The 26,774-nt window shown below is 39.8% G+C and overlaps 2 protein-coding genes across 2 annotated transcripts; both read left to right on the forward strand.

The window, feature by feature from the left end:
- Positions 1-678: 678 nt before the first annotated feature.
- On the forward strand, positions 679-11,701 carry LOC117528720 (sentrin-specific protease 7-like). Its single transcript, XM_034191357.1, has 10 exons — positions 679-758; positions 879-995; positions 1,138-1,257; positions 1,721-1,813; positions 2,770-2,846; positions 3,059-3,117; positions 9,569-9,612; positions 9,902-9,970; positions 11,318-11,468; positions 11,555-11,701. Exons 1-10 carry the CDS (start codon positions 679-681, stop codon positions 11,699-11,701), a joined length of 957 nt encoding a protein of 318 aa, XP_034047248.1.
- Positions 11,702-18,950: 7,249 nt separating this feature from the next.
- Positions 18,951-26,418, forward strand: LOC117528119 (slit homolog 3 protein). The gene is made up of 6 exons (XM_034190681.1): positions 18,951-19,410; positions 19,578-19,723; positions 20,930-21,095; positions 21,198-21,360; positions 25,607-25,865; positions 26,288-26,418. Exons 1-6 carry the CDS (start codon positions 19,108-19,110, stop codon positions 26,325-26,327), a joined length of 1,077 nt encoding a protein of 358 aa, XP_034046572.1. The 5' UTR covers positions 18,951-19,107; the 3' UTR covers positions 26,328-26,418.
- Positions 26,419-26,774: the final 356 nt, after the last annotated feature.

The following is a 26,774-nucleotide window of genomic DNA, read 5'->3' on the forward strand; positions in this document are numbered from 1 at the left end:
ATTTTTTTTTTTTATTGAAATTGGAGCAACTTTAACTTTTGACCCCTGCACAAACTGAAACTGATCTTTGACACCATTTTTGCTGTTTTCCTCCCCATAACTCCATAACATTCAGTCACAGATAGTCCAAACTATACCTTTTTGGAATCATTATGATCAGACAAATAATGTGGTATAGTTTTCAACATGATTGGAGCATTTTTTACATTTTGACCTCTGTGTAATTCTTCATTGACCCCTACCTGGGTACAGCTGCCACCCTGGGATGGTTATCATACATGTTTGTGTAGGCCATGATACACTGAGGCTGGATTCTAAGTGTCATTTTGTCACCTTACGTGGTACTGATTAGGTCAAAATTGATGATTGGCTCATAGACTATATCATGTGTTTCACCATATTTCTAAATGTGAGTAGAAAAAATGTTTTGTTTGTTTGTTTGTGCCCCCCTTCTCAGTTGTGTTGTCAAGTGGGGATGAAAGAGGAACAGCAACGTTTACGGCCAGCCGAGCGAACGAGTCCCTTCCGGAAACCTCGATGGTAGAGAAGAAGATACAAACACACGAGTACCCAAAACAAAGAAAGACAATTTACATCGGTCGTGTCACTTTAGAGTATTTTTTAAACTATTTGGTCTTTCTATCTCATATTTTTTTTTCCCGTATTCATTTTTAGAAGATGCCCAAACACACGGAAACCAGCAGTAAATCAGAAAAGTCCACCGTCGACTCGTTTGATCTACAGCAGCTTCCCAGCAGGTTAATTTATCCAGAATCTTTTCTTGAGTCCATCAAATCCTCTGTTTCAACAATGAACATGTTTGTATCATAAAAATGCACATAAATTTGTAAACTGATTGAGATTTATGTGTTGACCAGGTTGATCCAGTATCCAGCCAGGCCATGTAAGGGGCGTATCACTGTGACAAAAGATGATCTGGCGTGTCTGGGTGAGGGCATGTACCTCAATGACATCATCGTCGACTTCTACCTCAAGTCAGTCCATGAGACAAGAACACAAAAATAATGAGATCATTTTAAAAACTACATGCCCAACACATTGCTGTGTTTCTACTCAGCCGCCATTAGCAGTCGGCAGAGAGGGATTGGCTTTAAACTCTTCCTTTTCCTACTGCAGGTACCTTCTGGAAGGAGTAGGTGGCGCTGTGGCTGAGAGCAGCCATGTGTTCAGCAGTTTTTTTTACAAACAGCTGAGCAGACGGCAAACCGCCAGCGAAGATGCCGCCAACTTTGTTTCGTAAGTAAACCATATAAATACACTGATGGCGTGTTCTTTTCTACACTGATGAAAGAAATGAGTTGATTTATTTTTTAGTTCTTATCAGTGTGAGGTTTTAGGTTTCAAGAAAATAATCAGAAATAAGTGGAATTACTGATGGAATGAATATTTCAAATAGAATGTTCTTATGCAATTATGATTCTCAATATTTCAATGTAACATTTGAATTTGTTTGCATAAGTCTTAAATATGTATAAATTTGGAATTTCTTCATAAGTTTTAACTATTTTTATTTCCATCTTTTTATTGATATTTATACATTTCTTTTGAAATAAATTTTCTTTTCCTTCTTGATTTCTGTGGATTTGTTCTCTGCTCTTCATTTAAAACACCAGAATTAATTGGATAAAGACTTTAAAACTTTATTGGAGGAAATAATTGTTTTCTCCACTTAACTGCATTTTGTTTGTTTGTTTTACAGTGATCGCCACATGAGACACCAGAGGGTGAAGAGGTGGACCCGTAATGTTGACATTTTCAAGAAAGACTTCCTGTTTGTGCCTGTCAATCAGTCGTAAGTGTGGCTGACGTCACTTCATGATTTGATGATTGTGATTCCAGATATGCGATGAATTATTTTCAGACTTTTGACACAAAGACAGAAATCCACCTCAGAAAATGACTCATAAAAATACTTGTATTAAAGCTGCGATGGGGTCAGCGATTACTGATCACTCATCGCTGGTGTGATAGCACGCCATGATATGGATTGTGCAAGTCTGCACACATTGTGATTAATCAGGAGGCATATAGTGCAAACCAGTGATACTGTGACATAATACTGTCACTGTACAAAAAATACAGTGACATTTATTTAATGTTTCATAACGCTCACCCCTAAGGTCATAAAAAAAAATGTGTTTTTCCACTGACTCAATTTAAAAAACAAAGTGTGTTTGGGATCAAACTTGGGCCAACTCAACATGTGAACCACACCAGATCCACCGTGGTGAACCTCAACAAATCCCACACACAAATAAACTCATTATATTTGACAGTAACTTCACATTCTAAATCTAAAATAAACCTTCACAACAACAAAAGACGACCCTTTAATGTGTTGAACAGTATTTTATTAGTTAGCAGACAGCTTGTCAGTCGCCCATATTGGCCAAATAAAAAGGATTTTGGGTCAGATGTGACCCACGGGACAGAAATTGTGCAGCTGTGGGTTAAACGTTCACCGTCTCCAAGACACTAAAGAATTGGCAAAAACTATTTCAGGAGGTGATGCAGGAATAGTCACACTGGCTGAATCCTGGAACTTAAAGTCAAAGTAAGTCCCTTCACCTTCACCCTTGTTTCTCTCGAAGTGGATCTTGCGTGTTGATTTGGCACAAGTTTTACACCGGATGACTACACATTAGATGGAGAATGGGCAGGGGTAAGGTTTGAAATGGGAACCTTTGAAATAAGCGCACTTTTCCACCCTCTGGAGCTTAAAGCGGATGTGCTGATTTCTTTCTGCAGCTCTCATTGGTTCTTGGTGGTGGTTTGCTTCCCGGGACTGGAGGCGGTTCAGTCCGAGGTCCGACACAGGCCAGCAGGTGAGTCTGAAATTGAAGCACATTGTTTTTCTCAGCCCGTGTAATATTTTTACACATCTGTAATGGTCATTTGGGGACTCAGTGGGTACCCTGACTGCAGCACTTCAGAAGCTGAGTGAGGATACAGTGTCTGGGTTTCATCGTAAATGTTACTGTGACAGTAAAGTTGACTTTGTGCCTTTGACGCTATTGTTTTCATGACTGATTTGCAGGTGGAGCAGAGCGAGCCGGTGAAAACGGAGCTGTCACTCGGACGTCCCAGCAGCCTCCGGTACCAACTGACAAAACTGTTTACACACTCTGGATGTCACATTCAGTCAAGTTCCTTGTAAAATCAATGTGTATCTTTTCTCCATCTGTTGGCGGATGCTAAATATGAATCGATTTTTCACCTGTTAACTCCTCCATCACTTAAACAGGAGGGACTGAAATGAAACTACTGCTCATGTTCCAGCACTGAAAACTGATCCTGGGTTTTCCCAATCCATAATGGAAACCCCCCCCCCAGAAACCCTGTCCAGAGAGTTCTTTTATTCAGTGCTGTGATCACATGAAATACACTCAACAAAAATATAAACGCAACACTTTTGGTTTGCTCCCATTTTGTATGAGATGAACTCAAAGATCTAAAACTTTTCCCACATACACAATATCACCATTTCCCTCAAATATTGTTCACAAACCAGTCTAAATCTGTGATAGTGAGCACTTCTCCTTTGCTGAGATAATCCATCCCACCTCACAGGTGTGCCATATCAAGATGCTGATTAGACACCATGATTAGTGCACAGGTGTGCCTTAGACTGCCCACAATAAAAGGCCACTCTGAAAGGTGCAGTTTTGTTTTATTGGGGGGGGGATACCAGTCAGTATCTGGTGTGACCGCCATTTGCCTCATGCAGTGCAACACATCTCCTTTGCATAGAGTTGATCAGGTTGTCAATTGTGGCCTGTGGAATGTTGGTCCCACTCCTCTTCAATGGCTGTGCGAAGTTGGATATTGGCAGGAACTGGTACACGTCGGTCCAGAGCATCCCAAACATGCTCAATGGGTGACATGTCCGGTGAGTATGCCGGCCATGCAAGAACTGGGACATTTTCAGCTTCCAAGAATTGTGTACAGATGCAACATGGGGCCGTGCATTATCCTGCTGCAACATCAGGTGATGTTCTTGGATGTATGGCACAACAATGGGCCTCAGGATCTCGTCACTGTATCTCTGTACATTCAAAATGCCATCAATAAAATGCACCTCTGTTCTTCGTCCATAACAGATGCCTGCCCATACCATAACCCCACCGCCACCATGGGCCACTCGATCCATAACATTGACATCAGAAACTGCTCACCCACACGATGCCACACACGCTGTCTGCCATCTGCCCTGAACAGTGTGAACCGGGATTCATCCGTGAAGAGAACACCTCTCCAACGTGCCAAACGCCAGCGAATGTGAGCATTTGCCCACTCAAGTCGGTCACGTCGACGAACTGGAGTCAGGTCGAGACCCCGATGAGGACGACAAGCATGCAGATGAGCTTCCCTGAGACGGTTTCTGACAGTTCGTGCAGAAATTCTTTGATTATGCAAACCGATTGTTTCAGCAGCTGTCCGAGTGCTGGTCTCAGACGATCTTGGAGGTGAACATGCTGGATGTGGAGGTCCTGGGCTGGTGTGGTTACACGTGGTCTGCAGTTGTGAGGCTGGTTGGATGTACTGCCCAATTCTCTGAAACGCCTTTGGAGACGGCTTATGGTAGAGAAATGAACATTCAATACACGAGCAACAGCTCTGGTTGACATTCCTGCTGTCAGCATGCCAATTGCACGCTCCCTCAAATCTTGCGACATCTGTGGCATTGTGCTGTGTGATAAAACTGCACCTTTCAGAGTGGCCTTTTATTGTGGGCAGTCTAAGGCACACCTGTGAACTAATCATGGTGTCTAATCAGCATCTTGATATGGCACACCTGTGAGGTGGGATGGATTATCTCAGCAAAGGAGAAGTGCTCACTATCACAGATTTAGACTGGTTTGTGAACATATTTGAGGGAAATGGGATGATACTGTGTATGTGGAAAAAGTTTTAGATCTTTGAGTTCATCTCATACAAATGGGAGCAAAACCAAAAGTGTTGCATTTATATTTTTGTTGAGTGTATAACAGATGCTGTGACTCAGTCCATCAGGTCTGAGTGGCTTTAATTTTATTTTTATGTTTTTAAAAGTATTCATAAGTTCTTTTGGCTTTTTTTCCACAAGTTTTTTTTTTTTTTGGCCTGATGCCCTTCCTGATGCATCTCCACATTAAAAAACAAATCGTGTGGGAACAAAAAGGCCTATCCACCATGTGGTTGCCTGAAAAGCCCAAACATTCCCACTGTGTCAACATTCCTATTTAAACTAATATATTAAAGAATAACCACATATGTTCAAAGATGACAACATGGCCCAAAATCAGCGGTTCATTGGTCTTCACTAGGAAAACAATGGATTACAGCAATAATGTATAAAATGTGGAACAAAACTGAACTGTGAATTTAACAGTACAAATTTGTTAAAATAATCATATACCATTGTAGAATTTACAAATGACTGTAGTTTAAACAGAAAAACCATTCAATCAATCAATCAATTTTTTTTTTATATAGCACCAAATCACAACAAACAGTTGCCCCAAGGCGCTTTATATTGTAAGGCAAGGCCATACAATAATTATGTAAAACCCCAACGGTCAAAACAACCCCCTGTGAGCAAGCACTTGGCTACAGTGGGAAGGAAAAACTCCCTTTTAACAGGAAGAAACCTCCAGCAGAACCAGGCTTAGGGAGGGGCAGTCTTCTGCTGGACTGGTTGGGGCTGAGGGAGAGAACCAGGAAAAAGACACGCTGTGGAGGGGAGCAGAGATCGATCACTAATGATTAAATGCAGAGTGGTGCATACAGAGCAAAAAGAGAAAGAAACAGTGCATCATGGGAACCCCCCAGCAGTCTACGTCTATAGCAGCATAACTAAGGGATGGTTCAGGGTCACCTGATCCAGCCCTAACTATAAGCTTTAGCAAAAAGGAAAGTTTTTAAGCCTAATCTTAAAAGTAGAGAGGGTGTCTGTCTCCTGATCTGAATTGGGAGCTGGTTCCACAGGAGAGGAGCCTAAAAGCTGAAGGCTCTGCCTCCCATTCTACTCTTACAAACCCTAGGAACTACAAGTAAGCCTGCAGTCTGAGAGCGAAGCGCTCTATTGGGGTGATATGGTACTACGAGGTCCCTAAGATAAGATGGGACCTGATTATTCAAAAACCTTATAAGTAAGAAGAAGAATTTTAAATTCTATTCTAGAATTAACAGGAAGCCAATGAAGAGAGGCCAATATGGGTGAGATATGCTCTCTCCTTCTAGTCCCCGTCAGTACTCTAGCTGCAGCATTTTGAATTAACTGAAGGCTTTTTAGGGAACTTTTAGGACAACCTGATAATAATGAATTACAATAGTCCAGCCTAGAGGAAATAAATGCATGAATTAGTTTTTCAGCATCACTCTGAGACAAGACCTTTCTGATTTAGAGATATTGCGTAAATGCAAAAAAGCAGTCCTACATAATTTGTTTAATATGCGCTTTGAATGACATATCCTAATCAAAAATGACTCCAAGATTTCTCACAGTATTACTAGAGGTCAGGGTAATGCCATCCAGAGTAAGGATCTGGTAGACACCATGTTTCTAAGATTTGTGGGGCCAAGTACAATAACTTCAGTTTATCTGAGTTTAAAAGCAGGAAATTAGAGGTCATCCATGTCTTATGTCTGTAAGACAATCCTGCAGTTTAGCTAATTGGTGTGTGTCCTCTGGCTTCATGGATAGATAAAGCTGGGTATCATCTGCGTAACAATGAAATTAAGCAATACCGTCTAATAATACCTGCCTAAGGGAAGCATGTATAAAGTGAATAAAATTGGTCCTAGCACAGAACCTTGTGGAACTCCATAATTAACTTTAGTCTGTGAAGAAGATTCCCCATTTACATGAACAAATTGTAATCTATTAGACAAATATGATTCAAACCACCGCAGCGCAGTGCCTTTAATACCTATGGCATGCTCTAATCTCTGTAATAAAATTTTATGGTCAACAGTATCAAAGCAAGCACTAGAGGTCTAACGAACAAGCACAGAGATGAGTCCACTGTCCGAGGCCATAAGAAGATCATTTGTAACCTTCACTAATGCTGTTTCTGTACTATGATGAATTCTAAAACCTGACTGAAACTCTTCCAAATAGACCATTCCTCTGCAGATGATCAGTTAGCTGTTTACAACTACCCTTTCAAGAATTTGTGAGAGAAAAGGAAGGTTGGAGATTGGCCTATAATTAGCTAAGATAGCTGGGTCAAGTGATGGCTTTGTAAGTAATGGTTTAATTACTGCCACCTTAAAAGCCTGTGGTACATAGCCAACTAACAAAGATAGATTGATCATATTTAAGATCGAAGCATTAAATAATGGTAGGGCTTCCTTGAGCAGCCTGGTAGGAATGGGGTCTAATAAACATGTTGATGGTTGGGATGAAGTAAACTAATGAAATAACTCAGACAGAACAATCGGAGAGAAAGAGTCTAACCAAATACCGGCATCACTGAAAGCAGCCACAGATACCGATACGTCTATGGGATGGTTATGAGTAATTTTTTCTCTAATAGTTAAAATTTTGTTAGCAAAGAAAGTCATGAAGTCATTACTAGTTAAAGTTAATGGAATACTCAGCTCAATAGAACTCTGACTCTTTGTCAGCCTGGCTACAGTGCTGAAAAGAAACATGGGGTTGTTCTTATTTTCTTCAATTAGTGATGAGTAGAAAGATGTCCTAGCTTTACGGAGGGCTTTTTTATAGAGCAACAGACTCTTTTTCCAGGCTAAGTGAAGATCTTCTAAATTAGTTGAGACGCCATTTTCTCTCCAACTTACGGGTTATCTGCTTTTAAGCTACGATGTTTGTGAGTTATACCACGGAGTCAGGCACTTCTGATTTAAAGCTCTCTTTTTTAGAGGAGCTACAGCATCCAAAGTTGTCTTCAATGAGGATGTAAAACTATTGTACGAGATACTCTATCTCACTTACAGAGTTAGGTAGTACTCTGCACTGTGTGGTATATGGCATTAGAGAACATAAGAAGGAATATATCCTTAAACCTAGTTACAGTGCTTTCTGAAAGACTTCTAGTGTAATGAACTTATTCCCCACTGCTGGGTAGTCCATCAGAGTAAATGTAAATGTTATTAAGAAATGATCAGACAGAAGGGAGTTTTCAGGGAATACTGTTAAGTCTTCTATTTCCATACCATAAGTCAGAACAAGATCTAAGATATGATTTTAAGTGGTGGGTGGATCATTTACTTTTTGAGCAAAGCCAATAGAGTCTACTAATAGATTAAATGCAGTGTTTAAGGCTGTCCATTCTCAGCATCTGTGAGGATGTTAAAATCGCCCACTATAATTATCTTATCTGAGCTAAGCACTAAGTCAGACAAAAGGTCTGAAATTCACAGAGAAACTCACAGTAACGACCAGGTGGACGATAGATAATAAACAAATAAACTGTTTTTTTGGGACTTCCAATTTGGATGGACAAGACTAAGAGTCAAGCTTTCAAATGAATTAAAGCTCTGTCTGGGGTTTTGATTAATTAATAAGCTGGAATGGAAGATGCTGCTAATCCTCCGCCCCGGCCCGTGCTACGAGCATTCTGACAGTTTAGTGTGACTCAGGGGGGTGACTCATTTAAACTAACATATTCATCCTGCTGTAACCAGGTTTCTGTAAGGCAGAATAAATCAATATGTTGATCAATATTATATCATTTACCAACAGGGACTTAGAAGAGAGAGACCTAATGTTTAATAGACCACATTTAACTGTTTTAGTCTGTGGTGCAGTTGAAGGTGCTATATTTATATTTCCATTAATACCAAAAACTGTACAATACAGTTAAATTTTACAGATGAGAATTTTTACAAATACACCAAAATACTGATAATTAAGGGTTTGAAAAAAGGTGATGTGTCTGTGTAAACTACATTTTGAGGATAATTAAACATAAGTTTTTTTTTTGCAGAGATTTTATCTTCTAAATAGACAAAATTACAACAGGTTTACGCTGTAAAATTTACATAGTTTATGTAGAACCATTTACATATTCACGGTAATTTTTACAGAATTCTCCTGGTAACCACAGCTGCCAGAATTTTTCTGTGAAAACAAGGGAAATTTTATTTACAGTGCACAACCCAACATTTCAGACCTGAATATGCAGTTTTTACAAAATCAATGACTGCATTAATCCTATGCATACATATCTACATATCACAGGCAAAAATACCATCATTTGCTTTTCCTCGAGACACTCATGCTTTGCTTTAAAATTTACTGATAATAATGCATTATCTTGAAACACAAGCTAAATAAAATCATCCTCAGACAGGACATAAATTACAAATATATAACCCTAAAATATATGTAACCTTTCTGTATTATTTCAGTTGTTCTGAATAGTCGTGTTTGTCTTTGTTAGTTTGTCAGATCTTAAGTCACTGCAGTTACTCAGAGGACAAATTCACACCTTCTGTCAAATCAGACTTTTTTACAACTGAAATATGATTTTACTCAGAAATGTGCTATAAATCTGCTTGGTTTTAAATTCACAAATTAATTAATTTATCTTTCTTAAAGGAGTGCACTCGGAGAGGCTGTCAGAAAGACACCGTGATGAAGAGGTGAGTTCTCTCAGACACCAGGGCCGCCCAAATCTGCTCCTGGAGGGCACCTGCCCCGCATGTGTTTTTCACTCTCCCTGCTTCACCGACGGTTAATTAACTCTGACAGGTGTGCTCAGCCAATAAGGAGCTGGAAAACACCAGAATTATATAGTCTGGTGTGAGTAGTAGAACAGATGGACATGAAACCATGAGGACAAACGCCCTCCAGGAACAGATTTGGGTGTCTCTAGTCTCCACGTTATTCCTCATCAGTCTTTAAACTGAGCTGTGTTGCTGCCCCCTGCAGGCCGTGCATCCTTGTCATGGATTCGCTCAATCTGTCGAGCCACGAGGACGTCTGCAAACACCTTCGAGAGTGAGTCTCAGCTCTTTACCTGTTTATCGGAATAACCAGTGTGTTAATGAGTGCCTACGATGTTCACGAGTGAACTGTTCCTGCAGCCCAAAATTATAAACGTTTTACAAGCGCCACAGCTGATTTAAAAACCATTGACTCAGACAATCAAAGGAGCAGATGGGTGGGTATAATATGCAAACTGTCAAACTAACGATATTTTGAAAGAGTGACACAAAACGTAGATGCTCTAAAACAATTTGTATAAAATATGTGAAAATACTTTAAGAACAGCAACATAATGAAAGTTTTCAGGAGGAAAACACTTTATGTTGTACTGAGAGCAGGATGGATCCATTTAACACTAGGAGTGGGAAGTTACAGGACTATGACTGTAGGTGGCGCTGTCGTTGCATTCGCAGCTCATGGCTGTTGGAGCCTCATATCGTGTAAAAATTGTTGTTCACAGTGTCAATAAATCACAGAATTATCAATGATAATAAATTGTCCAAACCTGTAGTTTATGAACATTCACAGTATTCGACTGAGAATTCTTGACATACTTCGTTTGAACCAAGCTGTTGAAAATGCTATTTTGGAGATAAATTAATGGACTAATCTGTAAATTAGTCATTACAATGATAGATTTATCATTGTAAATTTGATTTTGATTTATTTATTTAAATAGATTTATCAATAGAACAATAAGCGTTAGTGCCCAGTGACACTCGGTGTCACAAACGTGATTGGCTGAACGTTGGTTGATTGAGACAGGGATCAATTACTTCTCCCTGCTTTTTTTTTTTTTTTTTTTGAGTTTGAATTTTTTTTTTTTTTTTGAGGTTGAAAATTTCATGGGGTTGAATTTTTGAGGTAGAATTTTTTTTACATTGAAGTTTTGAGGCTGAATATTTGATGCTATAAACAACTTTAGAAGTTCAATTTCAAACTCTGATTTTGATGCTAAAAAAATGCAACCTTAAAAATTTTAATTCTAACTCTGGTGGCACAGATTTACTTCCATAGACTGTGCTCATACGTGACCTCATGCCTGAAATTTCAGCCAAAAACTGTTTGGTGTCATGACAATAAATAGATCTTGGATTATTCTTGTACCAGTTTCACATCGATATGTTGCTTGTTATTGAAAGAATCGCGTTGGAGGCGCCTCATATAACATAGTTGGATAATGTTTTGAAATAGTAATAACATGCTCATACTAACATCTAATCACTGCATGCTTGATAAGATGCTGACAGTCATTTTATCCCCAGGTGAACTCAGGTCATGTTTTTAAATGTTCTTTAAACTTTTTCTTGTAAGAAGACATTTCTCAAATTTTGTGTGCTTCTTCGTTCCATTTGTTAGTTACCTACAGGTGGAATGGGAGGTCCGAAAGTGCACGCCCCGCTTCTTCACGCAGGCCACAATGCCGAACATCACCTGCAGGGTCGGCCAACAGGACAACGGCTACGACTGCGGGTTGTATCTGCTGCAGTATGTGGAGAGCTTCCTGCAGGTGGGCAAACATTGTATTTCACACAAACATGACACAACTGTGGTTAAAGTTTACGCTTAAACCAAGTGCTCTGATTGGTTCCTTAGAACCCCGTACTGCACTTTGGCCCCCCCATTACCTTACAAAGCTGGTTTCCACGGAAACAAGTGCGACAGAAGAGGGAGAAGATCAGGAGGCTGATTCTCCAGATGCATCGTGAACAGCAGAAGGAATCGGACAATCAGCCACTGTGAACGAAGAGAAACATTTTTTTATTACTTCTATTTTTAGAATGTATATTTAATTGAAAAAAATATTGTTGGAATTTATAATAAAAAATTCTTACCCAAGAATATTTGTGCTTTTTTTTTCATTTTTGTCAGTTTAGATTTGTTTTATGATTGAAGCTGTGAGAAACATGAAGGAAAAATAAGAAACTGATAAAAATGAAGTCAAAATATTTTTTAAGAAACATAATTTGAGAATTATTCGTTTAAAACTAAGATTTTTCTCTTTTATATATATATATATATATATATAAAAGCACTTTTTAATAATGTATAAGCAAACAGTGCCCCCCTGTGGATGACTTTGTTATTTTGAAAGAGTGGTTGGTTTCTCCCAAAATCACCTGTCTTCACGTCAAAGCAGGTACACAGAAATAGAGTTTAGTCACAAACTCTTTTTGTGTTCTGTGTTTCTGACTGGTTATTACACAGTACCTACACTATGGAGTTAAATTTGTCTCAATACTTGCAAATGCACAGATGGTGATTTACAAATATCCCTTGATTTGTACATGTGCTTTGTGATCCACAAACACAAATGTATGATTTGTAACTTGTGTGTGGGTTTTTTACAAATAACTGTTTATTTGCAAAACTGAAAATTCTGTTTGTGAAGTGTTAATCAGCATTTTGGATCACTGAACACACGCATTCATCACTTTGCTCAGTTACACAATATGAGACATTAGTGTTTGCAAAATATCTGAATATTCTATTACTGTTAATCTCACTATGAATATTAAAATATGACAAACCATTTGTCCTGTATCACTAGCTACATGTATGAGAGTTTGCAGAAAAAAAGCTTCAAAATCAGTTTGGTATTCAAAGAGTTATGATGGAATAAATGTACTGTGCCTGAATGAACAGCAGTAAGTGGAGCGGGTTTGAGTGATCGCTCCAAGATGGCAGCCCTGCGGCTTGTCAGCACCAATAGGCATCAGCGGTTGATGCGGTGTATACTCTTTATATGAGCAAAGCATTGCGCAGCGGCGCGATGCTTGCTCATGGTAAAGGGCGTCCTAAACAGGAAGTGACAAATTTTGAATCCATAGTAAAACAGGAAATGTTCAAATGTCAAACACTTCCTGGATTGACAGACAAGATCCCATGGAATCAGTGGCAACTCAGTGGCAAGCTCACACTCAAACAGGAAGTGCCAAATTCTCAGTCACAGTGAAACAGGAAATGTCAAATGTTGAACACTTCCTGGCATGGGTGGAGGGGGAGCGGAGGCCAGGGTTTCACTGGACTATGCTGAAATCTGATTGGACACAGATGACTGACATGTCACGGCACTTCTGGTTGAAAGAGCTGCATTTTGAAATTAGTGAGTCACATTGACTGCTAGGTTCCTCCTGTCCAGTAGTTAGTGCTGTGTCCCACAAAAAGTTCTAATCCACCTTAGTAGAAGAAGAAAAATGTTTGCTTCAGATTTGAACTGAACACGTCTGGACTCCTAAACACACCAAACTTATATTGGTGAGTAAACGACCATATTTTATGCCAGAAATGAGGTCCAGGTTGTTAAATGCAGCATTTCTCCTTTAATTCAGGTTGCCTTATATACACATGTTTAAGGTAACAGACAACAACCGGTTCGTGCTCTGTTGGATTATTAGTGCAGCAGATAACTGAAACAATCCTTCAAATGGTGATACAAGCATCAAATTCAGCACAAATACAGCTTAGAGTCTAGACACTACACTTAAAAAAAAAAAAACAAAACGACTGGCCACTTGAATTTTAAATTCAAGTGGCCAATCAGTTTTTTTTTTTTAAAGAATTCATGTCTATGGATTATTTGTGCTGAATTTGATGTTTGTATCACCATTTGCAGGATTCCACTCTAAATATTCTCTTATCTGCTGCACTATATACGTATGAGATGTAAGATGCTGCTCCTCAGTGTTTCTCATTTGCTGTCAAAAGTTTTGGAACACTTGGTATTTCACACATTTTAATTTGTTTATTCCATTTCAGATACTTTTTTTTTTTTCTAAAATTATCTTCCTTAACTCAAACTGAGAGCAAATGTCTACAACTTGATATAAATTAATTAAAAATATAAAATCCAGCTTCCTGGTGAAGTAGTGTAGAGGAGGATTTTCTTAAAAAGAAGACCTGAAAGTTCAGCTACAATTTGATAGAAAGTACATTTGAGATGAAAGCCAAGATTTGATGTTTTGGTGAAAGAAACTTTTGTATTTCTTCATAATTAAGTCCAAGACATATTCAGTGACATATTCATGTTTCCGTCCTGACTTGTCTGAAGAAAACTGGCAATAAAAGTGATTATTATTTACAGGTTTTATCAAGTTTTAGAGATTTACGTTCAGTCTGAGTTTGAGGAAGATCATTTTAGAAATTTTTATTCATTATTTTTTTGTATTTCTTGCATTTAAAATGGCATAAACAAATTAAAATGTGTGAAATTGTCATGATTCTCAGGAGAACAGGGCACAGCAGGAAGTAGAAGGCACAATGCAGACTCAAAGACAGGTGGTTGGATATAGAAGGCTTTATCAAAAATACTGGCAGAGGGTCTGTACACGAAAAGACAGTCGGTGAGGCGTGGGTACAGGCAGGTGTAATACAAAGGTGTCATCAAAAATACAGGCTGAGGTCAGAGCACAGCATTCAAAGTTACAAGGGCAAGACAAAAGGTGAGGTCGAGAAAAACAGGCACGGCCAGCAACAAGGAGCTATGGCTAGGAACAAAGAACTATGGCATGTGAGCTGGAAAGGAGAAAGTAACAATGAACAAGCAAGTGCCATGAAAAGTAGCAGGGCTTAAATGCACAGTGGTTTAATTAGGAAGTGATTTGGAGCAGGTGTGGGGAGCAGGCAGGAGGAGGGTGTGGACAGACAAAGATGAGAGGCAACTGTGTGAGGCAAGAGAATGCTGTGACAGGTGGATGAGGAGATGACAAACAAAAAGGTGTGTGGCCAATAGAGATGAGTATTTACTGGTGAAAGGCAAGAGAGTGCAGGGATCAAAGGGTGTGACTGTGAAACAAATGAGACTGGGCGTGAACACATGAGAACCAAGATGAGAAGAGACAGACAGGGAAGTGCAGTGACATCATGGACATGACTAAACCATAATCAAACAATACTACACTCGCAAGACAGAGATGAACAACTCGAACCAAAGTCTGCATGAAATATCCACAAGAACAGATTAATACTTGACGATAAATAAAAAAGAAAGCAACAAGAAGATCAAAAGCTGAAACTAGAATGGAACTGATATGTGATGAGAGTGTAAAACGGTGATGAGAGTGTAAAACGCAAAATATAACCAATGGATGCAATGAACAACGTGACAAATAAGACACAGCTAATGAAACAGATTACCAGTTCCTGTTGTAATAATGTTACATGTAAGTACCGTTTGTTACGATGACATAACATTACAAAATGATTGTTCAATCTTGTGAAAGGTAATCCCACACAATCTGGTTTCGATACTGCACCAGTTATTGCAACCGTAAGCACAGAATACCGGCATATTTGCTCACTTTCCATTGACTCTGGTATCACAGACCGAATGGTCCACCCCTAAAAATCGGTCTGCCTTTGTTGCGCCCTCTGCTCTGGTAGTTTGGAAGAGGTATGTGGTAACATTTAAGTTAAATGAAGGGCAGGAACGCAGCCAATGTCTTTACTCCATTCGACTTTACTCAAAAGGAACATCAAAAAACTTTTCTGCGCAGGTGCAAGACAGGTCTGTCAAAAGCAATCGATCTGCAAACTATCGAACTCTTAATAAACTATAAATGTGTACACTTTTTTGGACTGTATTAACAGTGTTTTTAAAGGAACAATAATGACAACAATAATTATGAAATATGACTCATTGTTAACTCTCGGTTTTAACTGTATAGAGATTCCTACTATCAACCCTTTTAACCTTTAAATTTTAACCTGTGTAAATCCTTTTAATAATTATTTTAATAAATAATCACGCCTTTTGCCTCTGCGCATGCATCATCAACAGCAGCACGTCTGAGACGGAGTCTCTTCACCCAAAGTGATCAAATGGGTTAACAGGATTATTAACCACCAGATGATAAAGGTAAAACCTCTTAAATCATTCTAAAGTCAGTTTTAAGCTGAAACGAGGCTGTTTTATGTAATTCCGTGATGCTTTGAAATGACCGACGCGCAGTGAACGCATCAGATAACAGCTCGTTTAGCTGCAGTGCTCTGATCACTTCATCTGTCTTTTATGATGAAATAATGCTGAATTCATGTGGAAATGATGTTGTACAAAAGCTTTAGTTATCTGTCGCTGAGGTAGATGATGACTGGAGTGCAGTTTGAAGCAGAAACGAGGTTTTAATCTGTAAACCGCCGCTAATGATGCATGCGTAGATGCAAAAGGCGGTTTTTAGGGGGGACCGTTCGGCCGGTGAAACCGGTGCTAGCCTATTGTGAAGAGACTCCATCCAATATGGCGGTGATGCTGGATTATGTTGCAGCAAGTCATGAGGTATCTACGTTTATAATGTCTATGATTTTATATATAGATCAGTGGGCTAGTCTCCGCCTCCTCTGTGAGGGTGGAAAAGGAGGCAGGCACTGCGAGTGACATAACTGGGAGACATTTATTTATTTTTTATTGTTCTGTTTTAGTTTTGCATGTCAGTGAAAAAAACACAACATGGGCTAAAAATGATTAAAGTAGACCTGCATTGAAATAAATGCAGTCAGATCTTTGGACCAAAAACTGACTTATATTTACACATAAGATCCTTCTGAATGTAGTAAAGTAAATCTGCAAGCCCAGATCTGTCATTCAATGGAGAAATCTTCATTTAAAAATAAGAAATTTACAGCTAAAATTTAGCCCTCCGCACAACTGTCATCACATCCGGGACGCTGCTGAGACGTCAGGGAGAAGACCCTCTCCCAGCATGCATTGCGCGCGCCAACTGTAATTTGTGGATTTACGTCAGTTTGCATCTGCACCTTTTTCTTTCTTATACGGAAGGATCTACTTTTTTAAAACTTCGTATTGTCTTGCAGTACACTTGGTGAGTACACATTTCTTTTATTTGTGCTTGAAAATTATTTTTGGGGACTTTTTCATACGCCCGTTTGATTGAGTGGTGTCGCATTGAAAATCTGCTGTCTTTCGCCTCCGGTGTTATCGTTGCGGGGTACAGAGGCGGGACCCGCAAAGAATCCAAGTCATTAAAAAGATATAAACCTCTCTCAGCGGCCACTGAGCTCTGTGGCTCCGATTACTGAGACGTGCGGCGCTGCAGATTTTGCCGCAAGAAGTCTGTCCTTGCAGCAACAGGTGTCACCGGCCGCTCCGCATCAAAACGGCGAGCGTAGTCTCTGGACTTGTGCCAAGTTGGCTGCACCGCCATTCAGTAGACAGAGCCGTGTCTACAGCAGACATGGGGGTGTGAGTGGCCTGTGGCGGAATTTAACGAGTGCATGCACTCGGTAAGCGCATCGGAGGCAGAGAGAGCGAGGCGTCAGGGAAAAACGGCGCCCGCTGTCGATGTCGCCACTGATCTGAGCATACAGAGCTGTATCTCACATTCATTGCAGCTTACTTTTGGATGTTGAAACCAGGAAGTGTATAACAGTAACATTACTAACAGATAAAATCAATTTCAATGCGGGATCGGACTGAAGGCGGGAGCGAGTCGTCTTGTCCCCGACGTCATGGAAATGATCCGGATGTACAAACAGCTTTCGCGGAGGGCTAAATTTTAGCTGCAAATTTGTCATTTTTAAACGAAGATTTCTCCGCTGGATTATAAATCTGGTTTTACAGATTTACTTTACTGCATTCACAAGGGTCTTATAAATACATATCAGCTATTTCTTTCTGAAATCTGACCACATTTATTTCAATGCAGGTCTACTTTAATGAATAAAATGTTATGCGGCAAAAAATAAACATGCCCAGTAGCATAGGAGGAGGAGGCAACCAGGCAGTCCTATAAATAGCATGCATCTGTACGAGCCAATCAGAAGCGCTCAGTACAGAGCTCTCTCAGCCAATGAAATGGAGGAACTCCCTGTTGATTGATGGCAGGCCTCCTTCTTCGCCCGAGCACAAGAGATGGGAAGCAGCCAGACTGCAGGTCGGCAGTATATGTACATTACCGCCACCTACTGGACTGGAGTGATACAGATAACGGGAGGGACACTTCATTTTGACAGCATAAAATAAATGATCACCACACAGATGACAACATGTGCAAAACAATAAACTCTTAAAAACACAAAAAAGAACTGACAATAAAAAGGACACAGAACTCCCAGAAATATGGCGTAATAAACATGAATATACAGAATACTGTTAAAATAGAACTAAAAAAAAAAAAAAAAGTGATAAGCTACATCATTATTTTATAAAAAAACAAATAAGACATGACAAACAGACTTGACAGTGAAGACTATGATGTTTTGTGTTCCTCACTGACTGAAGATGTTTGTGGTGGTACTGGATTCCAGTTTTGATCTCTTAATAATAATTTTGCTTAAAATTCTTTAAATGGAAATTTTTGCATTAATTCAGTCCTGTTGATATATCTGTTTCTGTAAAGGAAAATTCAGCATTTGGGATGATTTGTTTGGTCATCTGATTCACAATTTATAGTCTCATTGGGCATGTAAAACAACAGCATCCGTTATATGTGTTATATAATGCCAACATAGTGATATAGTTAACGGGAGGGACGGCAACAAGGGCCTCAGTGAAGTAAGTGATATTAAAAGTGAAGAACACACACACACACACACACACACACACACACAGATAGAGAGATTTGCTATTTGGTGAAAACAGAGGATTAGAGGATTACTGACTGAGCTGTCAGTAGAGAGTCTGGCGCGCTTCCTCTGACTCTTTGCAGTTAAAGGACACCTAGAGGATTCAGATGTGATCCATCATGGAGGCGTCTGTTTCTTTCAGCAGTAGAACAGGTGGGTCAAATCTCAGACCTCCGGCAGGTCCCTCTGTCCCTTAAATTGAAATGTAGTCCGTCCGTCCATCCATCCATCCATCCATCCATCCATCCATCCATCCATCCATCCATCCATCCATCCATCCATCCATCCATCCATCCATCCATCCATCCATCCATCCATCCATCCATCCATCCATCCATCCATCCATCAGTGGTTCTCAGAGCTCAGTTACGATTTCATTCACTGTGGTCTTGGATCCATTTGTTTAAAATGTCTTCTAATACTTGTGTTTTGTGCTTTCTGTTTCATTTCCAGTGTTCTTGTTCCTGGCCATTCTTTGGTGATGACAATGGCACAACTAAACTGCCCTGCTCCACTGAACTTTAAAAATGGTCTAATCTGCTCTGACTCCGCCTGCTGCCTGTAGAAATATGTATTCCTACTCCCCTATCAGCTTCTTCTTCTTTATCTTTTATACCTCTACAGCCTTCTTTCTGATAGTTAAGGGGTTAAGGTTGTGTCCACAGAGGTGCATTTGTTATGAGCATGCAGACCTGGTGGATTGCCGTGCACGGGGCTTTCGACATGTCCCCAGGGGTCTCCCACCTAGTACGTGGCTGCTGGAGCTGGGGGGCAACCGTCTTGGTGAGATCCGGACCAGGGCCTTCACTGGAGTCTGGTCACTGAGGGTTCTGTTGTTAGCCAACAGTCAAATACAACAAATACAACCACAGGTATGTCTAAAAAATAAATAAAAAAATATCTGTGGACCTTGTGGTTCCAAGTACTACACAGATATGATACCTTGGTGACAATAATTAAGAAATACGAAGTTTGTTTGCAGGTGTAAAAGGAAAAAAGGAGCTGATAGTTAAATCTGTCCTTTTGTCTATCTTGACAGGGATTTTTCTTTTTGTCATTTCTGGAGAAGTTGGATCTCAGTTGTAACCATTTGACTTCTCTCCCTGTGGACTTCTCAGCCAGTCTGTCAGCTCTCAGGGAGCTGCACCTGGGGCACAATGATATACATCAAATATCCAAATACAGGTACTCCTGCCTCTGTGTGCTCAATGTTGGATTATTGATCGAAAATTATAAACAGCTGTGGTTGAACTTACACATATAGTTTTTGTGCCTCTGGAGCACTTGGCACTTCATCTGCTCTTCACTGTGCTCCGCCAAGTCAAGAGTTTAAGTTACACAGCAAGAAAATAAAACCGAGTTTGAAGACAATAGATGAATGTGTGAATGGTCACTGTGCAAAAGCCCGTTATCAATCCTGCAAATTAGTGGTGGTTAACATGAAACACTGCTCCAAAAGGTTTTGATACCTTTGAAACATTGTTGCTTGATCTGAATCAAAATGCTAAATGGGGCTTCAATACATCACCAACTGTTTTGAAGCAAATGTTTCGAAACTTTTTAGTCAGTTTGCACCCTCTGGTGTTGAAACATAAAAACACAAGTGAATGACCAAGGATTACATTGTTTTTATGTAAATTTGGCTAGAGTCAGCAGGGTCTGTATATGTGCACTAACATTTACGTTGCTTGTAGAACATTGCTAAAAGTAATCTGAGCACCAGTTTGCTTGGGTGAATCAAGAATTGAAATGCCTACCCAGTAATTCTAAAGTGTCACCATTCAAAATTGGATTTTTAGCATATTCAGATTGTATATAGCTTGATTTTTTTTGGCTGTCTGGACAGTGAAAATGTACATGCAATCTGATTTTTACAAAGCAGATTCAAACCATAATACAGAAGAGGTTTGAAATGAGATTCAAATCACATTTTTGCAAATCTGTTTCAATATGAGAGCGACATGAACAACAATAATATCATTTCGGAGAGACAGAAAACTGATTCAAGGTGCTTTACCTGTGGAGTTGAAATAAGTGGAAGAAGTCAATGACAATGGAGAAAACAGAGGCGGGTGGAAGAGAATAACAAAGCGTGGACAGATGAGGAAATAATGTGCCTGTAAGCTATCTGGGCTCCATATAACCATTTCAGACAGAAACAGGCACGGTCCACTGACGTCCATGTTTTTCATGAGAGTAGCCTGTTACCATAGCAACCAATACGGTTAAGACTATGTCACTGTGGGCACACAGATCAGATCTGGTCACTTGATGTATATAATGTGGACAGTCAATGTGTGAGATCTGATTTGAATCAGATTTGCAATAAATCCAATTTGAACTGGCGGTGTAAACGAAGCCTATGTAATTGAGTTTCCTCCCCTCCATTAGCTTTGAGAATCTGGACAGCATAGAAAAGCGGACCTCAGCCACAACCAGTGGTGTCTATAGCCCTGGTGTGTTCAGGGGCCTCTCCAGACTCAGACAACTCTACCTCCAAAACAACAGACTGACCACCGTGCAGCAGGGCAGCCTGGATATGCTGCCTGGACTGGAGGTGCACTACTATCAGAATGAATACTGTTTCACTTTGGTGTTACCTGCTCCCTGGCTGTCTAATTGCTTGTGTGTGTGTGTGTGTATGTGTGTGTGTGTGTAGGTGCTCCAGCTGAATAATAACAACATCTCTGAGATAGAGATCGATGCTTTGGCTCCTCTCTACAGTCTGGGTGTTCTTGCTCTGGAGGGAAACAGCCTACATCACCTCAATTTTAAAACCTTCATCAGCCTGCATACGGCAGCAACACACATCCAGCTGTCAGGTTCCAAATGTTACAGTCCTTCAGAATCCTATGTCTCCGATGTTATTAAATCCTCTAATCTAGTGTTCCTCAATCCTGGTGTACAGTGAGAGCAGGGAGAAATGGAAAATGTACAGTACTGTATATATTGTACTACAACCCCAATTCCATTGAAGTTGGGACGTTGTGTAAAATGTAAATAAAAACAGAATACAATGATTTGCAAATCCTCTTCAACCTATATTCAATGAATACAACACAAAGACAGATATTTAATGTTCAAACTGATAAACTTTATTCTTTTTGTTCAAATATTTGCTAATTTTGAAATGGATGCCTGCAACACGTTTCAAAAACCACTGTGTTACATCACCTTTCCTTCTAACAACACTCAGTACTACCATATATTACCATATACTACCATATTGTTTGCATTTCTTAATGATGGATGTAAATGAAGTTCAAGGCATATTAAGTGACTTATAGTTAGAACAAAAGTAATCAACTCAAAATAACAGATATGGGATTCACATCGTGACCCGGACTCTGGATCCGGATTCCAATACACAGTGCAATAATTGCATACTGATCCAGAATGGTCTGACTGATCAAGATGTTGCAATCTGATATTTAATTTACAAGCTGAAAGAAAATAGTGTCTTCCTGATCTTGGTTTTACATCGTGATGTCGTATCCATGAAGCAGAGGTGGGACAAAGTCACCATCAAGTCACTTTCAAGTTATGAATCAGCAAGTCCCAAGTCAAGTCTTGAGTCATAATGACCACCAGTTGTTTGCAAGCTGACTTGAGACTTGACTTGGGACTTGCAGATTGATGACTTGAGAATGACTTGATAGTGACTTTGTCCCACCTCTGCCGTGATGTAATCCTTAAAAGTCGACAAAGTAAAATCCTGATCCAGAATCTGGATCCAGATTAATGGAGTCTTTCAAGGACGAACACCAGTGTGTGGTGAAAAACTGTAAAGTAATTTTGACTTAATCCTCAAAATATGACAAAGTGAAGCATACAAACTGAAATCCACTGAATTTTGGAGGTGATCCAGATCCGGATTCTGGATCACCTCCAAAATTCAGTGGCGTCTTACATGGCCTGATATCGATCTGTGGTGAAAATTTGGTGAGAATCTATGAAGTAGTTTTGATATAATCCTTAAGCACCTATATAAAGTGAAATCTTGATCCAGAATCCAGATCCAGATCACCTCCAAAATTTAATGGAGTCTTCCAAAGACGAATACCAATGTGTGGTGAAAATGTGTAAAGTAGTTTTGACCAGTGGTGTCAAAAGTACACACAATTGTTACTTAAGTAGAAGTATAGATACTGCAGTTTAAAAACACTCTGGTAAAAGTTGAAGTATCAACTTGACCTCTTTACTCAAGTAAAAGTGAAAAAGTATGTGCTCCAAAACCTACTTAAAGTATAAAAGTATAAAGTAACCTTAAAAAAAAAAGGTAGATGCCACTATATGAATTGAAAGCTTAATTTAAAAACTGATTCGTTCTACATGTGGCCCAAGACCCAAAACCCAAAATTACTCCCCAACACCACCTGCACGAAAATGTTTCAATTCTAGAAGCTCTGAAATGCAATCTGGGACTATTCCAGACAATAAACTGCAGTGAGTGCAGCATCCATTTAGTGAAGAAAAAAAAAACAACTTATTCAGATTCATTTCAGTAGTATTTTGCTCTTACTAGGATGCAGCAGTTTTCTAGTTTGGCAGATAGTTCTGGAGGAAATCACTGAAGAAATTAACACATTGACAATATGGTTTGACCGAAACAAACTGTCATTAAACTTAAATAAGACAGGAAACACTTATTTATTTCTGTATGTATGTATGTATGTTCATTGTTGGTTGCTTTATATTTTATTTTCTGTTGTGTTTCTATTCAGGTTCTTTTTGTCTCTTTCTCTGAAATTGTATATAATTATCATTAGATTATTAATATATAAACAAAAATAAATTTAAGAAATATTACAATTTGAAAACAAATTCACCCGAACGTGATGAGAGCTGCAACAGCTTAATGCTAACTTTTAACATTGAAAATGCCATAGACATGCTAACGCGTTAGCGTCGCTCCCGTTTTTAAGTTATAAAATACATCTATCAACTGTTTCAGAAGACCATAACAGGTCGGTTTAACATAGAAAAGGTAAATAATACTCACAGAAGTATGCTCTTTAGGGTTTTAGCGGGGGAAAATTAAGCGAAAGAAAGAAAGAATAAACGAAACAATAGGTCGAAGCATTGCTTCAATCTGCGAACCACTGCTTCGATTGGTTCAAAATCCATTCCTTTATCTTCATTGATCCATGTTTCTGATATAGCAATTATGTTAAATTTTTTTTTTAAATTGACTTAAATATTCTTTAATGTTGTTAAAGTTTACATACAGACTTCTGCTGTTGAAATGGATTATTGATAATTTGTCATCCGTTTTAATGAGCCGATTAAACTGTTCATCGGTATAATAGCAACAACTGTCATTAATATCTGAGAAGAAATTATTGTCCAGGTCTATATCGTGCTCCAAGTCCAGTACATTGTGGTCTGTGTATTTAAATGTTCTCAGTTCTAGTTTTCCATGATCAGCAATCCTGTGAGTTATATCCTTCTTGTCTCCAGATGTAGATGATGTAGTAGATGAATAGGTTCCTCTGGTCTGTGTCATGGTGTTGTGATGTGTTTGTGTCCTCATACCTTATTGGTCGTATTTGTCCAGATCCTTGATGTTCCTGATTACCATAACCTTCGCTTGTTCTGGTGTTCCGTTCAGTTTGATGAATGTTTTGCAGTTGGATGTCCATGTCTGTTGAATTTTTCCCTGCTTTTTTAAGAAACGAGCTTTCCTGGCGATGTCTGCGTTTCTTTTGGTCAGATGTTCATTGATGAATATGTTTGTTCCTTAAGTTTCCGTCCCTGTTTTAACAATGCCATTTTATGTATTCTGTTGACAAACCTCATTATAACTGCTCGCTTGTCTCCATCCTCTCTCCTGGGCAGGGGGTGGCATGCTTCAATGTTATTACAGTCCATTTGAATACCTTTAGATTGCAGGAAGTCAGCCACCTGTTGTTCCACTGAGCTGGCCTCCTGCTCACTGGCCTCCTGCTTGCTGTCTTCTGAAACCGCCCGTGCGTAGGATCGAGGTTTAATATGAATTCCTGTAATAATAACGTCGTTCATCCTTGTGTACTGTTCCAACTCCGCAACACGGTTCTCCAGGTGCACCAGACGCCGGGTCTTTTCTCGGCATTCTGGATCCGGAGAGCCTTCACTTCTTCCACCAGCTCCATAATGGATTTCTGCTGCATTTTAACAACAGAGATTTCCTCAGACAAAAAATCCATCGTCTCCCTCCTCCGCCGTCAGTGCCTTCTTCGGACCCATGGTCAGATAAATCCGCGCTGGCACCTCGGCCTCGGTGAAGCCTGCGCCGGTTGCACATCCACCGGCGCTGAAGCCAAGAGTAACGAGGCTGTTTGTTTTAAAAATGTAAGGAATAGAAAGTACAGATACTTGTGTGAAAATGTAATAAGTAGAAGTCAGAAGTAGGCAGAAAATAAGTAATGGAGGTAAAGTATAGATACCTAAAAAGTGTACTTAAGTACAGTAACGAAGTATTTGTACTTCGTTACTTGACACCTCTGGTTTTGACTTAATCCTCAAAATCTGACAAAGTGAAGCGTACAAACTGAAATCCACAGAATTTTGGATATCTATGTGTGGTGAAAATTTGGTGAGAATCCGTGAAGTAGGGTTAGGGTTTTTTTTTTTTATGTAAACCTTAAAAGCCTGTATAAAGTGAAAATCCAGAATCTGGATCGGATCACCTCCAAAATTCAGCGGTCTTCCGACAGACAAATAAATAAATGGCGATGATTTTATTACGTCCTTGGCAGATGTAATAATTTGTCCCCTCCCAACTTATTTGGAATGTGTTATAAGCTTTAACTGCAGGAGGCCATGTACAAATTAAAATGGAATTCGGCTGACCACAGAAAATTTGAAATATGTTGAGTTCATACTGTCTGTAATGAAATAAGTAAATTGAAGGATCATTGCATGTATTTTTATTTTGTTTTAATTTGCATTTCCCATATCGTTCCAACTTTCTTTGATTTGAGGTTCTGAAATGATAAAATCCTGATCCAGACTCATTGTAATCCCCAATTCTGATCGTTATTGCCTTGCTGATGACCTTGACCTTCACTTATCTTGTCGTCCTTCCAGGCAACCCGTGGAGCTGTGACTGTGACCTACATTGCGTCTTTAGTAAGATTCTACACGTTCGCCACCTCCACGTTGACGACTACCACAACGTGACGTGCGCGGAGCCTCCTTTGCTGGCCGGGGCCTTGCTGGCCTCTGTGGACAGCCAGCTTTGCATTGCAGAGACTGCCACAGTCCTCATCATCACCGGCACCGTGCTGATCACCGTGATGGCTGCTGTGGTGATGGCGGAAAGGAACAGGAAGAGGAGCCATGGAAAGTGTAGTGGGATGAAGGTCCCGGGTCCTGATTGAAGAGACGTTCCCGCTAGCTTGGCTAACGGGGAATTCCCCTTTGGCTGACCTGGTAGAGGAATGGTCTTTAGTGCGAGCCGTTCAGTGTTTGATCCCACCACTGTCCCAGCCACAAAGGTCCTACGGTCACAATCTGGCGTCACGAACAGGATGTGGGTAGTCACAGAACATGCTTAAATGCACCTGTGACTTATGGACGAAGTCAAAAATGGTGGGGAGATATATAACGGGATGATGGTCCCGGGTCCTGATTGAAAAGACGTTCCCGCTAGATTGACTAACGGAGAATTCCCCTTTGGCTGACCTGGTAGAGGAATGGTCTTTAGTGCGAGCCGTCTGGGTTCGATCCCACCACCGTGCCGGCCACAAAGGTCCTGCGGTCACAAAAGAAATGGGACTCCACATCTCAGACATGCACTCACAGCTAACCTTCCCGAGGAGCCGCGCGGTCCAACGACACGATGGACTGACGCGTGACGAGGAAACCAGCATATAAAACAGCTGCGGAGCACCAAAGGACGGCTAGTTGAAAGGACAACAACACCTTTCTCTTGGAAATTGTAATAAATTTCCAAATAAATAATGTGTAATAAATTTCTCAGATTTAAGTAGAAGTGAAAACAAATGCCCCATTATCACCTGGCTGCAGTACAAGGCATTTTATCTGATGTCTCTATTTTGCCTATGAAAGAAATAAGTAAATAAACACAATATAAATGAGATAAGAGAAGGATTTATTTCAGGCTGAAAATAAGGAGCTCCAGTGATTGTGGGAAACAGGTTGAATCCTGCTGAATGGTCTCCAAAAACTAAATGTGCACTCAAGATAGAGCACATTCCTCTGCTGTTCATTACTGAGCTGTGAAAAAAACAAC

This window comes from Thalassophryne amazonica, chromosome 16 (assembly GCF_902500255.1).
Source record: "Thalassophryne amazonica chromosome 16, fThaAma1.1, whole genome shotgun sequence".
Lineage (NCBI taxonomy): Eukaryota > Metazoa > Chordata > Actinopteri > Batrachoidiformes > Batrachoididae > Thalassophryne > Thalassophryne amazonica.